This window comes from Hyperoodon ampullatus (genome assembly GCF_949752795.1).
Source record: "Hyperoodon ampullatus genome assembly, chromosome: 4".
NCBI classification, from domain to species: Eukaryota; Metazoa; Chordata; class Mammalia; order Artiodactyla; family Ziphiidae; genus Hyperoodon; species Hyperoodon ampullatus.
This window is the reverse complement of record NC_136917.1, coordinates 30,498,068-30,519,203: the sequence shown is the minus strand read 5'-3', so window position 1 is coordinate 30,519,203 and position 21,136 is coordinate 30,498,068. Positions and strand designations below refer to the sequence as shown.

The window sequence follows — 21,136 nt, the reverse complement described above, 5'->3', positions numbered from 1 at the left end:
GCGAGCAAAGCTTCATCTGTATTTACAGCCGCTCCCCATCCCTCGCATTACTGCCTGAGCTCCGCCTCCTGTCAGATCAGCGGTGGCATTAGATTCTCATAGGAGCATGAACCCTACTGTGAACTGTGCATGTGAGGGATCCAGCTTGCATGCTCCTTATGAGAATCTAATGCCTCATGATCTGAGGTGGAGCTGAGGCGGTGATGCTAGAGCTGGGGAGCGGCTGCAAATACAGATTATCATTAGCAGAGAGGTCTGACTGCACAGAGACCATAATAAATCAACTGCTTGCAGACTCCTATCAAAATCCTATCAGTGAGTGGCAAGTGACACTTAAGCTGCATTTTACAGAGTAGACTGGACACAAGCAACACACTTCGGGTGTCACTGTCTCCCATCACCCCCAGATGGGACCATCTAGTTGCAGGAAAACAAGCTCAGGGCTCCCACTGATTCTACATTCTGGTGAGCTGTATAATTATTTCATTATATATTACAATGTAATGATAATAGAAATAAAGTGTGCAATAAATGTAATGTGCTTGAATCATCCTGAAACCATCCCCGCCTCCAGTCCGTGGAAAAATTGTCTCCAACGAAACTGATCCCTGGTGCCAAAAAGGTTGGGGGCTGCTGCCGTAAATGTTTGTTGCAAAAATGGTGGAACGTGAAATCTACATAGTCTGTGGTACCCATGGATTGTAATTTTGTAACCCATGCTTTCACTGGGCAAGCATTCCACGTGTTGCCACTTTTCTCTGATGTTAAATAACACTGCAGAGAACATCCTCATGATTCCTCAAACTTGGGTTTTCCCCCTCATGCCCACCCGATGGCTTGCACCCTCCTCCTCCTCCTCACAGTGGACCTGTCTCCTTTCTCCTTGGCAGATCCTTCTGTCCCCTTGGATCCCATCTCGGTGTCTAATTCTTCGTCCCAGATTATTCTGAAGTGGAAGCCTCCCTCTGACCCCAACGGCAACATCACACACTACTTGGTATTCTGGGAGAGACAGGAGGAAGACGGTGAACTGTATGAATTAGATTATTGCCTCAAAGGTGAGTGCAGACAGAGGCGGGGGAGGGGCCGTTTTCTTTCAAGTTTTTTTTAACATTTTTTTAAATTGAAGTATAGTTGATTTAAACTGTTGTGTTAGTTTCAGGTGTATAACACAGTGATTCCGTTATACATATATATTCTTTTTCAGATTCTTTTCCCTTATAGGTTATTACAAAATGTTGAGTAGAGTTCCCTGTGCTACACAGTAGGTTCTTGTTATCTATTTTATACGTAGTAGTGTGTATAACATCTGATCCACTTTGTTCTTCTTTTGGGGAAGCATCTCGCCCCTTCCACTTCCCAGCATGTGCATATGGGTACACACACTCCATTTTATCTCTGACGAAAAGACACATACAGGCAAACCTCAGAGATACTACGGGTTCGGTTCCAGACTCCCGCAAGGAGGCGAATATTGCAATAAATTGAGTCACGTGAATTTTTTGGTTTCCAGTGCCTATAAAAGTTATGTCCACACTATACTATAAGTGTGCGATAGCATTATGTTTAAGAAAAAATATACTTAAAATATACATATTACTGTGTTTCTCTTTCTGGCCTATATGTGGAATCTAGAAAAATGGTACAGATGAACCTATTTGCAGGGCAGGAATAGAGATGTGGACGTAGAGAACAGACATGTGGACACAGAGGGGAAGCGGAGGGTGGGACGAATTGGGAGATTAAGATTGACATATATACACTACCATGTGTAAAATAGATAGCTAGCGGGAACATGCTGTGAAGCATAGGAAGCTCAGCTCCATGCTCTGTGATGACCTAGGTGGGTGGGATGGCGGGGAGGGTGGGAGGGAGGTCCAAGAGGGAGGGGATATAGATATACATATAGCTGATTCACTTCATTGTACAGCAGAAGCTAACACAACATTGTAAAGCAATTATACACCAATTAAAAAATGATTAAAAATATACATACTACTGTATATAAAATAGGTAACGTAACCAACAAGGACCTAGTGTATAGCACAGGGAACTATACTCAGTATCTTGTAATAACCTATAATGGAAAAGAATCTGAAAAGAAAATACTGAATCAGTTTGCTATACACCTGAAACTAACACAACATTGTAAATCAGCTCTATTTCAATAAAAATTTAACAAAGAAGAAATCTAGACTAAAAAAAAGAAAACCCAAACAATGCATATACCTTAATTGAAGAATACTTTATTGCTAAAAAAAATGCCCAATTACAGTAGTAACATCCAAGATCACCGATCACAGATCACCATAAAAAATATAATAAAAACGAAGAAATTTGAAATATTGTGAGAATTACCAAAGCGTGACACAGACATACGACGTGAGCAAACGCTGTTGGGAAAATGGCACTAATAGACTTGTTCAACGCAGGGTTGCCACAAACTTCGATTTGTAAGAAAAACACAATAAGAGGAGGAGGTCTGCCTGCCTGTTCGCATTTCTAAACATCACAGCGTGAGGACACGCTCTGAAGACTCCTGTCAAAAACAGGCACTCCCCATGTCTTGGCATCATTTCCCTCTGGAATTTTCTCCTCCTCCCCTTCCTCATCCACCTCCCCTGGTAGGGGTGTAGCTGTGTTAACCCACGCAAGACTTCCCTCCAAAGCTAGAAACACAGCCGATGTGTGGAGTGGTGATTGGCAAAGTCAGGGAAGAATTTTCGCCCCTAATTTTAGACCCTTAAGTTGTAAGGACCAGAGAAAGCAAAGAGTGATCATCTCTTCCCTCCTGGGCTTTCCATTCAAAATTTATACTAATGACACATTTTTTTCCAGTCTTTAATCTCATTTACTTAATGGGCTTCCATCCATCTACAGGAAAAGGGAAAAATATTTGAAGCCTCAAACTAGTGTGTATAAATTAGTTTAAGATTATTGTAAAAGTGGGTTTTAAAAAAGCCCATCAAACTGGAGAAACAGAGGTCTTTTTTTTTCTTTAGTTGTTTTGTTTTGTTTGAGTCTATATAAAGTATTTTCCCCCAAATCCCTAGACTCTTTTGTATTTTTATTTTTTTTTAATTTTATTATAGTTGATTTACAATGTTGTGTTAGTTTCAGGTGTACAGCAAAGGGATTAAGTTATACATATACCTAGATTCATTCTTTTTCAGATTTTTTTCTCATCTAGGTTATCACAGGATACTGAGTACAGTTCCCTGTGCTATACAGTAGATCCTTGTTGGTTATCTATCTTATATACAATAGTGTGTGTATGTTCATCCCAAGCTCCTGATTTATCCCTTAGTTGTCTTGTTGTTGTTGATTGGTTGGTCTGTATTTATTTTTCTTTAGATGTTTTGAGTTACTGGTATCCTCAGACCTTGGGGCTGCTGAGGAGATGTGGCTGAGGTCGGGAGCCTGAGGTCTTCTCTGACCTGCTGTAGGGCTTTGGGCAAGTCACTGAGCTTGTCACTGGCTGCCTCCTTTTGGGGAGAAGGGGCGGGAGGCCAGATAATCTCTGGGAGCTGTCCCAGCTCTAAGATCATGTGCTATATGTATGCCTGTGACCTCATCCCCCGCCTGAGCAGAGGGTTGCAAACGTGATTTATCTCCTTGCATGCTTTATATAACTTGAGAGCAAGCGAAGTCATTGGCTCAGCTGTCAGCTGTTGGCCCTGCATTTGAGTAACCGAAACTGCCAGCTAGAACTGCCAGCAGCATCAGGATAGGCAATGTTTTCTTTTTCTCTTTCTTTCTTTCTTTTTTAGAGCAACAACTTTTATTCTGGAAATCTGAGTCTATCATTACAATATGACAATTTGACATGATTTTATTTGTAATGATGCCAAAATTTATGTAATTAAAAAATAAACTTACTAAGGATGGATATCGTATGATTCAACTCTTAGGAGGTCCTTAGAGGAGTCAAATCCACAGAGACAGGAAGCCGGATGGTGAGTGCCAGGGGCTGGGGGAGGGGTTGGGAAGTGAGTATTTAATGGGGACAGAGTTTCAGTTTGGGAAGATGAGAAAGTTCTGGAAATGGATAGTGGGGATGGTTGCACAATAATGTGAATGTACTTAATGCCACTGAGCTGTGCACTTAAAAATGATTAGGATGGTAATTTTTTTGTCATGTATATTTTGCCACAATTAAAAAACCCAAATACACACACAAATTAATAAGCTTTCTAACACACACAAGATCAATAATTTACTAACCGTGCCCAGTAGTAGCTTCCTTTAGTATTACAAGTATTTTTTTTTCCAGCTTTATTGAGGTGTACTTGATAAGTAAATGGTAAGATATTTAAAGTGTAAATTGTGATGATTTTATATACATACACATTTTGAAAGGATTCTTCCCATCTAGTTAATTAATACATCTATCACCTGACATATTTATCTCTTTTTTTGGTGAGACCTTTTAGCTTCTCCTCTGATATCGAATTGTTTATTTCATTTATACAGTACAGTCTTATCAACTATATGGCTTTTTTTTTTTTTTTTTGCGGTACACGGGCCTCTCACTGTTGTGGCCTCTCCCGTTGAAGAGCACAGGCTCCGGACGCGCAGGCTCAGCGGCCATGGCTCACAGGCCCAGCCGCTCTGCGGCATGTGGGATCTTCCCGGACCGGGGCACGAACCCGTGTCCCCTGCATCGGCAGGCGGACTCCCAACCACTGCACCACCAGGGAAGCCCTATATGGCTTTTTATTGTGGAATATATATAACATAAAATTTACCATTTGAACTACTTTTAAGTATACATTTCAGCGGCATTATACATTCACACTGTTGTGCAACCATCCCCAGCATCCATCTCCAGAACTTTCTCATTTTCCCAAACTGCAAACTTTGTCCCCATTAAACACTGACTCCCCACCCCCTCCCCCATCCCCTGGTGCCTGCCTTTCTACTTTGTCTCTATGCATTTGACTATCCTAGATACCTCACTATACTTTATAGTCACAGAAAATCCATGGGGCACCAAGTGTCATGCAGAAGGGGTGACAGGTGTCAGGAGCTATGTCCATGCCTGATCAAAAGTCCCTTCCACCCCATAAAAAAATCAGGATCCCCCCCCCAACCTTTTACTAAGGAAATCTGAAGTTTTTTTTTTTTTTTTTTTTTTTTTTAATCCATAATGCCATCAATAGCCTCTCTAACAGCTAACCCACACAGGTTATTCCATGTCTATTAACAAACATTAAGAAGAAGTATTTTTTAAGGATTTTGCAAAGCTTCCGAGTGGGTACTCACCATTCACAGGAAGATACTTTGAACTCATTGTCTAGCAGAGCCATTGAAAGGGAGAGGAAGAGATGGAATTTCCCTTGCTCAATAGAAACGAGTAGGCACCCAGCATCAGGGGCATGCTTTTTGCCCTTAAGGAGTAGCCTGCATCCTCCAGGTTGTACCAGAAGTCACAGGCAGAAGGCATCCCAAGGACTGGACCTCAGGGGTCAAGACACACCAGCTGTGGTACTTAAAAAAACAGTGTGGTATTTTTAAGAGCATGACCTTGAGAAGTTGTTCTTTTTTTCCTTTTTAAAAAATTCTCTTTTCTGTGCTTCTTGGAAAAAGTTCTTCCCCCAATTTCCTTTCATGTCTTTCATCCATCACTGTTGGCATTTGGGGCCAGATAATTCTTTGAGGTGGGGGCTGTCTTGTGTCAGGTAAGATGTTGAGCGGCATCCCTGGTGAACACCAAAATGTCACCAGACCATGCCCGTTGTCCTGCAGAGGGGGTTGGGGGGCAGTGCTCAATCACCCCTGCCCCGGTGAGAACCACTGCTCTGCTCTGACTTCCGTTTTCCTGAACGAATTGTAGATTCTTTCATTTGTGCTGCAAAGTTTGGTTGCTCAGTATAAACACTGGGTCTACAAGTCTGACCCCTTAGAATTCCATTGGAATTCTGCTCTGCCCTCTTATCCCTTTATAGTTACCTGGTTGATTGATGATTCATTCATTCAACTGTGACTTGGTCCCCAATCCTTTTCTAATGCCACCTCCCATTCTCTCCCTTATCCCCTTCCAGCTACACTGGGTCCTTGGCTGTCTTCTGACATGCCGAGGAAATTCCTACCTCAGGGCCTTTGCACTCGTTCTTTGCTGTCTGAATTGCTTTACACCAAGATATGTGCATGGCTCATTCTTTTACTTCCTTGGGGACTGCTTAGTGGTCACTTTCTCTGAGACATTCCCCCCACCCCAGACACCCTCTGTCCTTTCACCCCACCATCGGACCCATGGCATATGTATTTATTAGTTTATTGTGTATTCCTCCCACCCCCACGTACCTCGTCCACTGGAATGTAGGTTCTGTGAGGGCAGGGACATGCCTGGTCACCTTCAGCATCCAGCCCTATGGGGTTGTGGTGTCTGACATTTTCATGCTGCACATCCACAGGCGCCTTCTCAGTTGTCAGGAGGACCCTCCAGTGAGAGATCTTATTTCTCCCAGTAGAACTTGAACCAAGACCCTGGCCCCGAGCTCTGTCCCCTGTGCCCGGCTACTCTGAGAAGGCCCCCTTTGCTCTGCGTGTATGTATGTGTGTAGGGGGCTGGAACTTGAGCCCTGCTCTGGCTTTCTCCAGGGTTGAAGCTGCCCTCCCGGACCTGGTCTCCACCGTTCGAGTCTGAGGGGTCCCAGAAGCACAATCAGAGTGAGTACGAAGAGTCTGCTGGTGAATGCTGTTCCTGCCCGAAGACCGACTCTCAGATCCTCAAGGAGTTGGAGGAGTCCTCATTCAGGAAAACATTCGAAGATTACCTACACAATGTCGTTTTCATCCCCAGGTCAGCATTTGCCATTGGCTTGGGGTCTGGGGTCCTTATTTAGGGAACAAGATGAAGTGCAGATGCAGAGGGTGGGCAGAGTCCACGCTGAGCCACTTCCCTGGAGGGAGGGAGAGATCTTGCGATTTCAACAACTACCGTACCAGGAAGAGTGAATAATCGCCAAAAAAGGCGGAGGGCGGGGGTGTTTTAAAAAACTCAACCTTTGCTTTTCTTTCTTTCATTTATTTTTGGCTGCGTTGGGTCTTAGTTGCAGCACATGGGATCTTTGTTGAGGCATGCGGGCTTCTTTGTAGTTGTAGCCTGCAGGCTCCAGGGTGTGTGAGCTCTGCAGTTATGGTGCACAGGTTCCAGAGCACGTGGGCTCTCTAGTTTGTGGCAAGCGGGCTCTCTAGTTGAGGCGCGTGAGCTCAGTAGTTGTGGTGCACGGGCTTAGTTGTGCCACGGCATGTGGGATCTTAGTTCCCTGACTAGGGATCGAACCCGTGTCCCCTGCATTGTAAAGCGGGTTCTTTACCACTGGACCACCAGGGAAGTCCCTGAAGACATTGCTTTCTGATGTCTCATGAACTCTTTACCCCAGCCTCTGGCCTCATTCTGAGTTCTGAAACGATCTCCATTAGATTACCAACAATTGATTATTATCTAATAGATGATTATAGATAATAATGAATAATCGATATATTCAATTATTAGATTAGATGACCGAGAAGTGCCTGCCTGGCCCCATGCTTGATTTGTGGCTGAGTCTCAAGTTCAGTGCATTCTCTTTTTAAAATCTGTGTAACCTTCTTACCCTTCCAGAACTTTCCATGACCTCTTAAAAACTCCGGAGCTTCTTCTATTTAAATATTTTTCCTTTAGTGAGTGAAGGGGCTTGCTTGCTGATGTACATCTGATCTACAGAGAGGGCTTGCCTTAAAAATGATTCTGTTTTTTCGTACTTCTTTACCTTTCCTGCAAGCAGAGACACTTAGGTAGAATGCAAATTTCTGTGGGTCATGGGTTATTTTACCTCTCTTGGTTCCTCAGTTTATTCATCTGAAGAGTGGAGAGAAAAGTAGTTCCTGTTTTTTAGGATTGTGAGATTATACGAGTTATATGGGGATTCTCAGCCTTGGCCCTATTGACATTTGGAGCCAGACCATTCTCTGGGGTGGGACCATCCTGTGCGTTGTAGGATGTTGAGCAGCATCCCTGGCCTCCACCCACTAGATGGCAGTAGCACTGCATCTTATGAGTTCATGAATTTTTACGGTAACCCACTGAAGCACTTGCCATCTCCTTTTTAGGTGTCCAAAGCATGTGGTTTTGTTTGTTTGTTTGTTTTTTGCTTATGAATGGCTCTGCCCAGGTTTTTAATCAAATGTGTGCTGAGGGCTTTCAGCTGCCCCTTCCTCTCCACTCTTGACCTCCCCCTCCCGCCACGGACTTCACCAGAAGGCTACTCAGAAATGTCCAATACCATTGGCCATTTCCAAAGTATATCGACACCCCCCCACCCCAGATTTACATCAGAATAAAACAAGATTCTAAAATGCGTCTCTTCAAAGGCCCAGCAATGCTCCTGGTAGAGGTTTCCCCAGAACCATCAATATATAACATTTCTTCTTTTCTCTTTCTTGCATTCTTGTCTGACCCTGAGTCCAAAAGAGCACTAAATGGCACAGCCCAGGCCTGGAGGCAGTTACTGTTTTACCTGTTAAAACGCTACCAGACTTTAGGATAATGGCTGAGTCAGTTGTGAGGTTTAAAAGTGGTGTTATGTTTGACATCCCATGGGATCCCCAGATGACCGGGTCTCTGGGGGGTGTTTTCTCTGCTTCCCCCCTGCCCCCCAGCCCCTGGCTGTGTTCTCTGCATCTGCTGGGGAAGGTGTGGTTCAAGTGATGGGAACAAGTGGTCCATGGTCCAGGACTGTCCTCAAAGCGGCTGGTTTTGTTTTCACAGAAAATCCTCTTCAGGCCCTGTTGCCGAGGACACTAGGTACGACTCACCTGTGGGACGTAGGCATGGCCCGTGGTGGCTGCACAGCGCAGGGCCAATGGGCCAACGGGTCAGGAAGCATGTTGTGCCCCTTTGAGACCCCAGGGGGCTTCTGTGGTTTGATGCATGCATCGCGCTGCTCTGCCGCGACCAGGCGCTTCACAAATTCACACGTTAAGTGCCTTCACCCTGAAATGGGATCTGGGTGTGAATGTGGTGGGGGGAAATCCTAACTAACACACTCGTACTAAAACATAGAATCAAGGGCGTACTTTCTGGGCACCTCCTAGGTGCCGCCCATTTTTTCCTCCATGCATTTACTAACTACAGATTTATTCATCTAGCCTACCGCGTGTGCAGATCTGTGCCCGGCACCCAGAGTCAAAACCACTTAGCATCAGGTAGTGGGGAAGGCTGATCTGGGAGCGGAACATTTTTAGTGGGGGTGACAAGTGCGGGATGACAGGTGTGAGTGAGCACAGGTGTGCTGAGTCCCTCAATTCCACTGAGGATAGTCAAGGATGCTTGCCTTTGACATGTGTCTTAAAGAATCAACTATGCTTCAATGTTAAAAAAAAAAAGAAAAAAGAAAGAAAAGAAAAGAAAAAAGAATTAAGCGGGGGGCGTGTCCTGGAGGAGAGTACAGGCAGAGAGAACTTGGGGAAAGGCAAGTCGGTGGAAAGAATCCTGGACTCTTGGGAAGAACAGGAGAGACTGGAAAGGCAGGGTAGGGGCCATGCAGAGGGACTTTATTCTTCCAGCAGAGGGTTTATTTATTTATTTTTAGGCCGTGTGTGGCCCCGATCTGCCCTCTAGTGGTCATTAGGAATATAATCTGTAGTAAAGAAAGGTCTAGAAATTTGAGGCCTTGATCCAGACGAGAGTTTATCAATGTCAGCCCTTTTGACATTTGGGGCCAAATCATTCTCAGTTGTGAGGACTGCCCTGTGTATTGTAGAATCATGAGCAGTATCCTTGGTCTCTACTGCTTCGAAGCCAGTGTCACACCGTACCCCAAATAGTGACAACCAAAACTGTCTCCAGACAGGCCAAATGTCCCCTTGGTGGTAGGACCATGAGCAGAGTCACTCCTGGTTGAGAACCACTGGTCTAATGTGAGATTGTGGGATAATAAAGTGCTGTGTATGTAGGGAGAGAGAGAAGTCAGTTGATGCTTTGTCATGGGGGTGTCTTTCATGACCACATGGTCTTTTGGGGTATAATCCTTCTGGTGTATGCATATTTAGCCTGTTTGAGGCCATTTATGTTTCCCTTTGTTCAGATATCAACTTCTCAGTGGTTATTCACAAGGCCCCAGTGTCTCTGTCATATTTGGAAGGCCCATCTGTGCTTGTGTAGAAATGTTCTGAACCTTGCTAATATGCGTGCATCTTTGGTTTAATAGCTTTGGTTTCCATTCAAGAATGTCATTGGTGTTTTCACACAAAAAGACCACAAAGAAAATCTTAGTGAGTACTCCCGAAGTAGGGTTTGATTTCTGACTACAGCACGATAAAAACTAAAGGTAAACTTCAAAAGATTGAACAGAAAACTCTACTTCCTGGTGATTAAAAGTGGATCACTTAGACTTCTGTTGGGTGAAAGTCAAAATGGAAACTTTCATTAAAAACCATTTGGAAAATAACGGAGACGTGAACATCACATACCTTCACTTGTAGAATATTGCCAAAGCTGGACTTTGTTGCAAATTAGTAGACTTAAATGGTAAATTAAGAAAAAGCTTTAAAATGTAAGATACAATGTATTAGGAAGGGAGGGGAAATCAACATAGCTTAACTTGTGGTAAATGTAACTAGAAGAAGGTGATGTAAAACTGAAGTCTGACAAAGATTTTACTATGTTGAAGTCTATGGATAATCATGAGCTATTAGATTTGAAACTTTCAGAGAGTTGAGAAATTTTGACTTGTCCAAGCTAATTCAAGAAGCAGCAGAAAGATATCCTAATAACCTTGGGAAAAGACTAAAAAAAAAAAAGTGTCAAAGAGCAACTATTTTCTGTAATACAGAAACTTTTCCAGAGCATAGAAATCTATGGAAAATCTTCCCAGTTCATTTGATAAAACTAACATAGAACCCCTTAGCAGAACCTGACAAAGATGCTATGTTGAAAGAAAACCCAGAACCAGCTAATATGGGATTTTAGATCCACATGTCCTAAATAAAACACTGTGCTGGCAATATCATTTATCTCACAATGCAAGCATGGTTCAAGATCAGGCATTCTGCTAATAGAATCTAATTCATTAAGAGGTCCAGTGAGGAAAATCACAATAATCTCATTCAATAACATTTATTAAAAATTATTTATTTAGAGAAAGGGAGCGGGAGAGGCCTTTTATAAAACTAGGAATAAAAAAACAAAACTAGGAATAGAAAATTTCTGCAACAAGATAAATATTACCTAGATGAAACCAACAGCTGAGCTAACATCTTTCTTAAAACTATTCCTGTTAGCTTTGGAAGAAGCCAATCTCTTCACTACTAAGGAACATTTCTCTGGGTATCTAGCCAATGCAGTAATACAGAAATTAGAATTGTAAGGAATGGATTGTGGGAAATAAAATCACTGATATTTTCAGGTATTCTAGTGCAAGGGTAGGCAGACTACCTGTTTTTGTCAATGAGTTTTATCGGAATGTAGCCACGCCTATTTGTCTACATTGTGTCAATGGCTGTTTTCAAGCTGCCATGGCTTGAAAGCCATTGGAAGTTGAATAGTTGTGACAAAAATCACATGTCCCACAAAACCCTAAATATTTACTATCTAGCATGTATGGGAAAAGTTTGCTGACCCTTTTTCAAGTATGTTCCTTGAAAACCTAAGAAAATCAACCCTGAAACTCTTAGAACGAGAGTTTGGGAAAGTAGGTACAATAGAAAGAAACAAAAATGCAGTAGATATACTAGCAACAATTAAAACATAAGTCAGGGGAAAGGTCCCTTTCATGATTGCGCTAAAACCTTAGTAATCCCATCTAAAATTACCTGTAAAGGAAAAAAAATTATTTAAATTGCTGAGATATAAACTTACATAGATCAATGTGAAAGATTCTTTCAAATCATTTCAAGAAAACTCACTGGCACACAGCAAACCAGGGTGAATCGATAAAGGATTAATGTCCTTTGTGAATGAACAGCTCAGGAATAGGCATGAGGAAGGCCCTAGAACTTCATAGAAAGGATGGGCAAAGGGTAGACAAATCCTTAGTGAAACACAAAAGAATCAATGAAGGACAGAAGACTTTACACTCAGCAGTACACAGAGGTGCAAATAAAGCAGTAGAGTAATGCTTAAAAAATTTCTTTCCTCAGGTTGAAAATCTGAAAAAGAAAAATCAAAACAAAACAAAAACTCCTTTTAACACTCAGCGTTGCTGAGATTATCCTGATGTGTAGTTTCATGCGTTACTGGTGAGACCACAGTCAATACAAAGGGTCGGGAGGATAGAAGTTTAGTGTAAAGAGGCATAACCTAGTGATTGCTCTTCTCAGAATCTACTTCTAGGAACTAATAAGACAACCAGATGATGATCAAATTAATATTTATAGTAACAAAAAGTTAAGAATATGCTTACATTAAAAAATAAGAGGATGACTAAGTAAATTATGGCTCACGTATTAAATGGAATATTCTACAGTTTTCCAAGTTTTCTGCAATGAGCACGTGGTACTTTCATAACAAGGAGGGAAAACCTTTACATTGAAAAAGAAAAAATGTAAATTCTGTCCTACTTCAAACATTAGGTTTTCAGGAAAATATTTGAGAATGCTTCTAATACAAGTGAGCAAAGCGGATTATAAAACTACCTTGATCCCCATCATACCCATACATAATAAAAATAATTGCCCAAAGGATACAGTGGCCAGCAGAATAATGAGTAAATTCAAACTTTCTTTATACCTTTTTTTTTGGATTTATATATATATATATATATATATATATTTTTTTTTTTTTTTGGCGGTACGCGGGCCTCTCACTGTTGTGGCCTCTCCCATTGCGGAGCACAGGCTCCGGACGCGCAGGCTCAGCGGCCATGGCTCACGGGCCCAGCCGCTCTGCGGCATGCAGGATCCTCCTGGACTGGGGCACGAACCCGCGTCCCCTGCATCGGCAGGCAGACTCCCAACCACTGTGCCACCAGGGAAGCCCCTGGATTTATATATTTTTTAGGCTATTAACATTTTTCTTCATATATCTTTTTAAGGGGGAAAATGTGCCAATCGCATAGACATTTTTTGAGTTACCGTTAGCAACCCGAGTGATAAGATTCTTTTACCAAGAACTGAAGTATAATCACTTAGATTATGCAGGTGTCCTAAAGGGTCCTAGGCTCAGAAGAAGCATTTCTCCTGATTAAACTGGTGATGTTGTCAAGTAGCTTGGACCATTTGGCAGGGCTTCCTGAAAAGCTAGACTCTTACACGCTTTTGGCATCTTATTTTTAACACTGACCCTGGCTGGGCTATTAACCTGCAAAATGATAATCTGAAATCAAGCATGTTGACGGGAATATTGGTGTGTCTCCTGTGGATGGTCCTGGAGGCCCCCCACTCCCCTCTTGGGGTGCACCTGCCTATGAGGGCATCTTGAAAACTGCTCTGGGTTGTAATTCCTGGAAATTAACATTGTAATCCACACTCCCCCTGGAATCTCACTGCACCGCAGTCTTTGGTTTTAAGCCTTTTATTCTCTGGCAGCGTTTTTTAAAAGATGGTGATCGCCTGACCGGGTGTGTCCTACTGTCGTGACAGGCCGTCGAGGAAACGCAGGGCCCTTGGTGATGTGGGGAATGTGACAGTGGCCGTGCCCACCATTCCGGGATTCCCCAATACGTCCTCAACCAGCCCACCTACGAGCTCAGAGGAGCACAGACCATTCGAGAAAGTGGTGAACAAGGAGTCTCTGGTCATCTCTGGCCTGCGTCACTTTACTGGCTATCGCATTGAGCTGCAGGCTTGCAACCAAGATTCCCCCGAGGAGAGGTGCAGTGTGGCTGCATATGTCAGTGCCAGGACCATGCCCGAAGGTGGGTCAGCTCACATCATGGGGCCAAGAGACCCAGGCTGACCAAGGAAAAGCCTTCCACCCTCTTGGCAGCATATATGTGACTTTAACTTATTTGCCTTAGTCATTTTTCATTTTCCCCCAGCTTTATTGAGATGTAATTGATGTATAACATTGTGTAAATTTAAGGTGTACAATGTGTTAGTTTGCTACACTTACGTATTGCAAAAGCATTACCGCAGTAGCGTTAGCTAACATCTCCATCAGGGCACATAATTACCATTTCTTTTTTGTGGTGAGCACATTTAAGATCTACTCTCTTAGCAGCTTTCAAGTATACAACAGAATATTGTTAACTATAACCACCATGCTGTACATTAGATCCTCAGAACTTATTCAGCTTATCACTGGAAGTTTGTACCCTTTGACCAACATCCCCCCATTTCCCTCACCTCCCGCCCCTGGGAACCACCATTCTACTCTCTGTTTCTATGAGTTCAGCTTTTTTTATCATCCACATATAAGTTAGATCATACACTATGAGTCTTTCTCTGTCTGGCTTTTTTCACTTAACATAATGCCCTCAAGGTCCATCCGTGTTAACCTATATTATTTTGTAATTATATGAGTCATCATAGCCATTATATAAACTTTAGAAAGTACACACGAGCCATAAGAAAAATAAATTAAAATGAAGGAATACATATATAGTGTATTAGGGTTCTCCAGAGAATCAGAACCAACAGTGTAACTGAAAGTGGGGTCCCGGCTGCTTGCTGCTCAAAAGCCAATAAAGAGGCAGGGTTGGTGGAAAGGAAAGTTTGCTTTATTTTGGATGCCAGCAACTGTGGGGAGAGGGGAGGGCGGACTCCTGTCCAAAGGCCAACTCCCACCCCCACAACCAGTGGGCAAGAGCTTTTATAGATGGAGGGAGGCGGCTACATGCAGAAACAGCACAGTCAGCTCTCACAGTCATCTTGAAATTGGTCATCGGTGGTCTGACCAGCGTCATCTTGATTGTTTTAAGTACAGTTAATCTTCAGTTTTAGGGTTGGTTTGTTTCCATTTCTTTGAGGCAAATTCTTGGAATTGTGGCAGCTTATGTCATGGGTACAGTCTGGTCATCATGTAGTTAACGTCTCCACCTGACGACGGTTTCAGTATCTATAAGACAGCTCACAGGACAGGGCTCAGAATATTATCTATAGCCCCTGAGAAGGAACTCAAGGTCCTTGACTTTGCTTAATGACTAAATTATTATTATTTGGTCTCCTTTGACTGTTTTCCTTTGTTTCTGCATTTTCTCCCTTCTCTGATTCAGAGGAGGACATGGGGGACACAGACCATAGGGCCCTGCTCCATTTCAACAGGATGTGACATAGAGCAATCGACTGATAGACAGACAGACATAAATATGTAGAGGATCCCATGAGACGAGCTTTATACGTCCATTCTCCAATAAGGGAAATGGAACACAAGAAAGTTACGTACCCAGTTTAAGGTCACTCAGCCGCTAAGTGGTGGAGGTGGGATTTGATCCGGGGATCGGGTCCCTGCCTCTAACCACTGCCCCTTACAGCCAAGGCAGATGATATTGTTGGCCCCGTGACTCACGAAATCTTCGAGAACAACATCGTTCACTTGATGTGGCAGGAGCCCAAGGAACCCAACGGTCTGATCGTGCTGTACGAAGTGAGTTATCGACGATACGGCGAAGAGGTAAGATCCTTGACGCCTGGGGAATGTGCCTTCAAGGCTGTCATTGGTACCTCCTTCTTCTTCTTAAATTCTGGCTCCTGTGCTTCTCTCATTAGGTGCTTTGTCATGAGGACTCAAAGCCTTGATATATGACTTTCCAGGGAGATGGGTCAGAAACGCCAGCTTACAAATTTTATTGTAGCTAAACTATCCCCAGGACTTACCATGTGCCCTATGCATGCTAAATGCTTAACACATGATATCTCATTTATCCTATTTTACCATATCTAAGATGTGATAAGAGACCCTGTTATTCTTATAGACTGCTAAGATGTGATAAGAGGCCCTGTTATTCTTATAGACCACTAAGATGTGATAAGAGGCCCTGTTATTCTTATAGACCGATAACAGCTTATAAAAGCTGTTGCCACTTCTAATTGTAAGATGCGTTCCAATTTCAGAAATGTCAAAATGTGAAAATAATATGTCTCTCGGGACCAATGAAGTGCAACAAATCCTCAGAATAACCCAAATGAGCTTGGTACTGACTGAAGCATCCAGAATTGAAACATGAGGCACCCAAGGTTTATAAGAATAGAGTCAGAATTCAAACCCAAGACTATCTGATGTTCTAATCCATGGGTTGGCAATTTTTTTTTCTGTAAAGGGCCAGATAGGAAACATGTTTGGCTTTGTGGTGAGATGGTGTCTGATGCAAATACTCAACTCTGCCTTTGAATTGTGTAAGCTGCCGTGTAGACAATACGTAAATGAAGGGGTATGGTTGTGTGCCAGTAAAACTTTATTTGCAAAAACAGGCAGCAAGCAGGCTGGGATTTGCTGGTCCCAACGCTAAGCCTGTAACCACTGTGGGGCAGGTCTCTATCCCCAGAAAGGGCTTGGGGTCTACACCTGTCAAGAGAGGCACTGCTGGGGCTTGGACCTGATTAAGGATATTTCTCCCCTTTACTGGGTGACTTGAGGCAGATGTCAAGTTACCTTCCTGAGTTTGACCCAGAGGGTGTACCCTGCCATCACTTGAGCCCTTTGCAATGATACATTTATACCTCACAATGACCCTCTAAGGGAAAATCTGCTAGTGTCTCCATTTATGGCTGAGAGAATGGAAATTTGGGGAGCTGAATAGACTTTCTCAAGGTCATACATCCAACACTCAAACCCAGATCCTTGGGCTCTGGTGCCTGACATCGGCAATTAAGGGTGATTACATGGATCAGAGGTCATTTTCTATAAGAGGCCAGGGAGTTAATATTTTCAGCTTTGGGAACCACACAGTCTTGGATCAACTGCTCAACTCTGCTGTTATAGCTCCAAAGCAGACACAGACAATACGACAATGAATGGGAGTAGTTGTGTGCTAATAAAACTTTATTTACAAAATCAAGCAGTGGACTGGATTCAGCCTGCGGGCCCTAGTTTGCCAACCCCTAACAGAAGTTGTAGCAAAACTGTCTGACTTCTTGGAACTTTGAGGGAGAGTCATCCTGTAACCAGGTGGGCAGAGCTTGGCTTCCCCAAGCCAGAGAGGACAGATGGACCTCTCTCTGTTGATCCTTCCTGGGACCACATCTCTTGATGTCCAAATATTCAACTTTGATGATGATTTAGAACTGAAATCTGCAAACTGTCATCTGTGGGCCAAATCTGACCCTCGGCCTGTTTTTATATGTCCTGCAGAGTGTTGTCAAAAGAAACAAGGAAAAATGTGTACCAGTGTCAGTCCAGTGGCCAAGCCCAGCATCAGTATAGGAGGGGAGCCCTCAGGGGTGTATAAAGAGAGGCATGATTCATAGGGTGCCGTTATTGCAGAGTTTATTTAATATCTTATCCCTTATATATCAATCCCATATGTTCTAAGGAAATAATTCAAATTTGGGGTGGTGGTAAAGCTTTATGCATAAGATTTTCACCACTAGCAAAAAGTACGAGCCACTAGATGTCTGTCCATTGGAGAATGGATACATAGAGGATGATATATCCGTAAAACTCGTGGATGTACAGCCCTTTAGAATGATGTTGGGGGTGACCATTGTCCAGTATAATGTAGGGGTTGAGATTACAGGCTCTGGATTTTAGATCTTCCAAGCTGTTATTCTTCATCTTCCACCAGCAGCCAAGAAGCACCCCCCCCACCCCATCCAAAGTAGCTTATGACAAAAGGGAAGCTTATTAGCTCCCATAACTGAACAGTCGAAGGAGATCAGGCACAGCTGGATCCAGAATTCCTTTGGATCTGTTGCATCTCAAGGGGTCCTTGCAGTGATCCCAGCAGCTCCTGATTGTCCTGTGATTTTAGTGGTTCCAATCTCCATATCCTCTCAGGGCCAAGCCTAGAGGAAGAGAGAGTCTGTGTCCCAGCATTTCCAGCCATGCTGAGGTCACGTGACACCCAATCATAAGACCATGACAGTGCTGTGTGCTGATTGGCTCAGGCATGAGGGTTTTAAAATAACAGCTTAATTGAGGTACATTCACATGCCATAAAATATAACCATTTAACACATACAATTCAATGATTTTTAATATAGTCACAGTTGTTGCAACCATCACCACAATTTCAGAATATTTTCGTCACCCAGCAAAGAAAGCCCAGCTCCTTAGCCATCAACCCCCAGTCTTCCCTGCTTCCTCCTCCTCCAGCCCCTGGCAATCACTAATCTGCTTTCTGTCTCCATGGAGACAGGTCTCTGCTACTGAGGCCAACTCATCCCCATTTGCCTGGAATTTCCCAGGTTCGAGCATTGAAGTCCTGCATCCCAAGATAATGTGGGTAAACTGGGACAGTTGTTACCCTACTGGCATTGGACCCAACCCTAACTTCTTGCAGCCACCTTCACTGGCCTGCCTCTCTCGTTCCTGGAGCCCAGGTGTTGCCAGCAGGAATCCTCACCACCAATCTCCACCATAACCTCTGCCCTGCATAGCCCTGGGACCTGCATGGACCCTGATCCTAGACAGACGAGCCCTATTTGCTCTTTAGGGGAACAGAGGGATAGAGGGAAAATTAGGAGTGAGAGGTTATAATATGTTAAAAGAAAAAAAAACTTATAAGCAAAACTGGGCGATTATCTCCATTTTCCATAATTGTCTAACATCGCTTTGATAAAGTAAAAGGTAATATAAAAAAACTACTTTTATACCGTTTGTGCTGTTGGGATATGATTTTGCTAGTTTTACAAAATTCTCTCCAGCATTTGGTGGGAGGTCATTTTCCCCCCTTATTGGCTAGTTTAACAGCCAAAATCACCTCTAGCTGCATTGTTTTTGATTCTGCCTCCCCTTGAACCTTGCATTAGAGTCATTTTTCCCCTCACCACTTCCCTTCCCACCTTGGGGGACCCTGGTACCAGGGACCACCCCCATCCTGGAAAGAGCATCGATTTTCAGTTTTTGTGCACTTAAATCCTTTGCTTCAATATGTTTTTGCAGTTTTGAGCTGGTTTTTTTTTTTCTCTTGTTTGCACAAACTTCTATAATTGGCTTCGTCACTCTTCATCAGATTTGCTTCTAGTTTTGCTTTTTGATTTGCTTTTTTGGCGTCTATGGAGAGAGCTGCCTCTAGTTTCTTCCATCATGCTCCCTTCTCCGTCCCCACCCCTCCAGGTACATGACCAGCACTGTAGGATGTATTTCCCCTTTATCCCGGATAGCAGCTACCTTTGGTTTCTATATTTGCTTATTTGTCCCTTTCCACTTGGTGACTCATTCTACTTGGAAGAACCTTTGGACTAGACTTCCCCACCCCTGCCGTCAGCCCGATCTGTTTTCTTGCTGTTATTGTCACATGATAAGCATGGGAGTTTTTATGTTTCTCTCTCTCTTCACTCCTTCCTGAAATTTTCCAGTCCAGTTCTCTGCATGCACTATTAGCCTGGAGCTGTTTTGGAAAGTTTTCAAAATTTGGCCGATGTTTGCAGGTTTCGTGGTCGTATTTCCCAGTGAGCCTCATGCCTTTCCTAATAAGCTCTGGGTTTCTTTCTTTTTACATGTTTATTGCTGGGACGTGTATACTTTACTTATCTCCTCTCTTCTTGCCAGACATTTAAGTAGATCCCAACTCTTTTAATGATGGTAAAATAAATCAAAAGGCAAGGAAGGTGTCTTAAAATTTGTCCTTAAGATGTTAAGCCCATGTAACCGGTTGGTTCTTAGGTGATTTAGGTGATCAGGGTCCCTTTTTTCCTGACCTTCTGGAGTCCTGGTGAAAATACCCCATGGTGGTTTCAAGGAGAGGTTTGGAGCCAGACAGTTCTGGGTTCAAGGGCTTCCCTGCCACTTACCAGCTATGAGATCTGGGACAAATCATTTCAACTCCTCAATCAGGGGAGGGCAAACTATTTATGTAAAACCTGTTTTTGTGCAGCTCGTGAGCTAAGAATCACTTCCACATCTTCAAATGGTTGAAAAGAATCCAAAGATGATACCATCTCTTGACATGTGTAAATTTCTATGACGTTCAGCTTTCAGCATCCACCGTGTTTTGTGGGCACACAGCCACGTTCATTTGTTTACGGATGTGATAAATTCAGGATTCAGGATCCATCTCTGGCTGCTTTTGAGCTATGATGGCTGGGTTGAGTTGGTGACAGTGACCGTCTGGCCCCCCTGAAGCCAAAAATATTTACCCTCTGGCCCTTTACAGCAAACGTTTGCCAGACCTCCACCCGAAGCCTCAGTTTTCTTGTTTCTAACATGAGGCTAAGCATGAGGTGGTTATAAGAATTAAATGACATGATCTGAGCCACATGCTTGGCTGTGGTTTAGGAAGATTGGCTGTTATCATGTATCATGTATCAATGATAACCTCTCTGTCTGTGCCTTATCCACAGAGCTCAGCTTCTGTAATTCCTTGAGTCTCAAAGTCGCTTGCCTGTTGCCGTGTTTGTACCTAACTCCATCCGTGTCATTTCTGAGTGGGATCCTTGTCTTCTAGGAGCTGCACCTCTGCGTCTCCCGCAGGCATTTTGCTCTGGAGCAGGGTTGCAGGCTGCGTAGTCTGCCACCCGGGAATTACAGTGTGCGAGTTCGGGCCACCTCCCTGGCGGGCAATGGCTCCTGGACGGAAGCCACCTATTTCTACGTCACAGACTATTGTAAGTCTGCATGGCCCCTTCGACTGGTAGGGTCTGTGCTTGGTGCTGAGCACAGCAGAACATTTCAAAGGATGGTTGGGGAAGCATGGAGGCTGTGGGTATTGGCTCTGTCTTGACTCCTGGGTCCAACGGCTGCTGCTGTGTGACCAGGGCAAGAGGCGTGCCCTCTCTGAGCCTGCACTTCCTCATCTGATCATGGATATAATACTAGGACCACCCCTGGAGGTGAAGGGACGTTTCAAAGACATCATGAATGTCAAGTGGCTGGCACAGGGCATATCTGATAAACACATTAGCTCCTGTTACTGGTGTCTTCATCTTTGTTTTTAGATAGGCCATGCCCTCCAAGGGAGGATGTGGGCGCTTATCTGCTCGGCCTTGGGTATGCTCTTGGCCTGCAGCCAGGAACTGCTGCCATTGGGCGAGCTGAATACACTGTGGACAGTAGGGTGAGGAGAGGTGAGGAGAGCTGAGCTGGTTAGGGAGTGCTTCCTGGAAGTGGTGA

The 21,136-nt window shown here is 43.6% G+C and overlaps 1 protein-coding gene across 2 annotated transcripts in view; it reads left to right on the top strand.

The window, feature by feature from the left end:
- Nucleotides 1-21,136, top strand: part of INSR (insulin receptor) — a gene marked incomplete at both ends in the record, with an annotated part of 130,321 nt that overhangs the window by 94,990 nt on the left and 14,195 nt on the right. Inside the window, 6 exons of one of the 2 annotated variants that reach the window (XM_079701686.1) lie at nucleotides 891-1,058; nucleotides 6,604-6,805; nucleotides 8,756-8,791; nucleotides 13,567-13,841; nucleotides 15,399-15,538; nucleotides 20,472-20,631. In XM_079701686.1, coding sequence (XP_079557812.1) covers nucleotides 891-1,058; nucleotides 6,604-6,805; nucleotides 8,756-8,791; nucleotides 13,567-13,841; nucleotides 15,399-15,538; nucleotides 20,472-20,631 — 981 coding nt within the window. The remainder of the gene's footprint in view (nucleotides 1-890; nucleotides 1,059-6,603; nucleotides 6,806-8,755; nucleotides 8,792-13,566; nucleotides 13,842-15,398; nucleotides 15,539-20,471; nucleotides 20,632-21,136) is intronic. The other variant, XM_079701687.1, reaches the window with a different exon arrangement.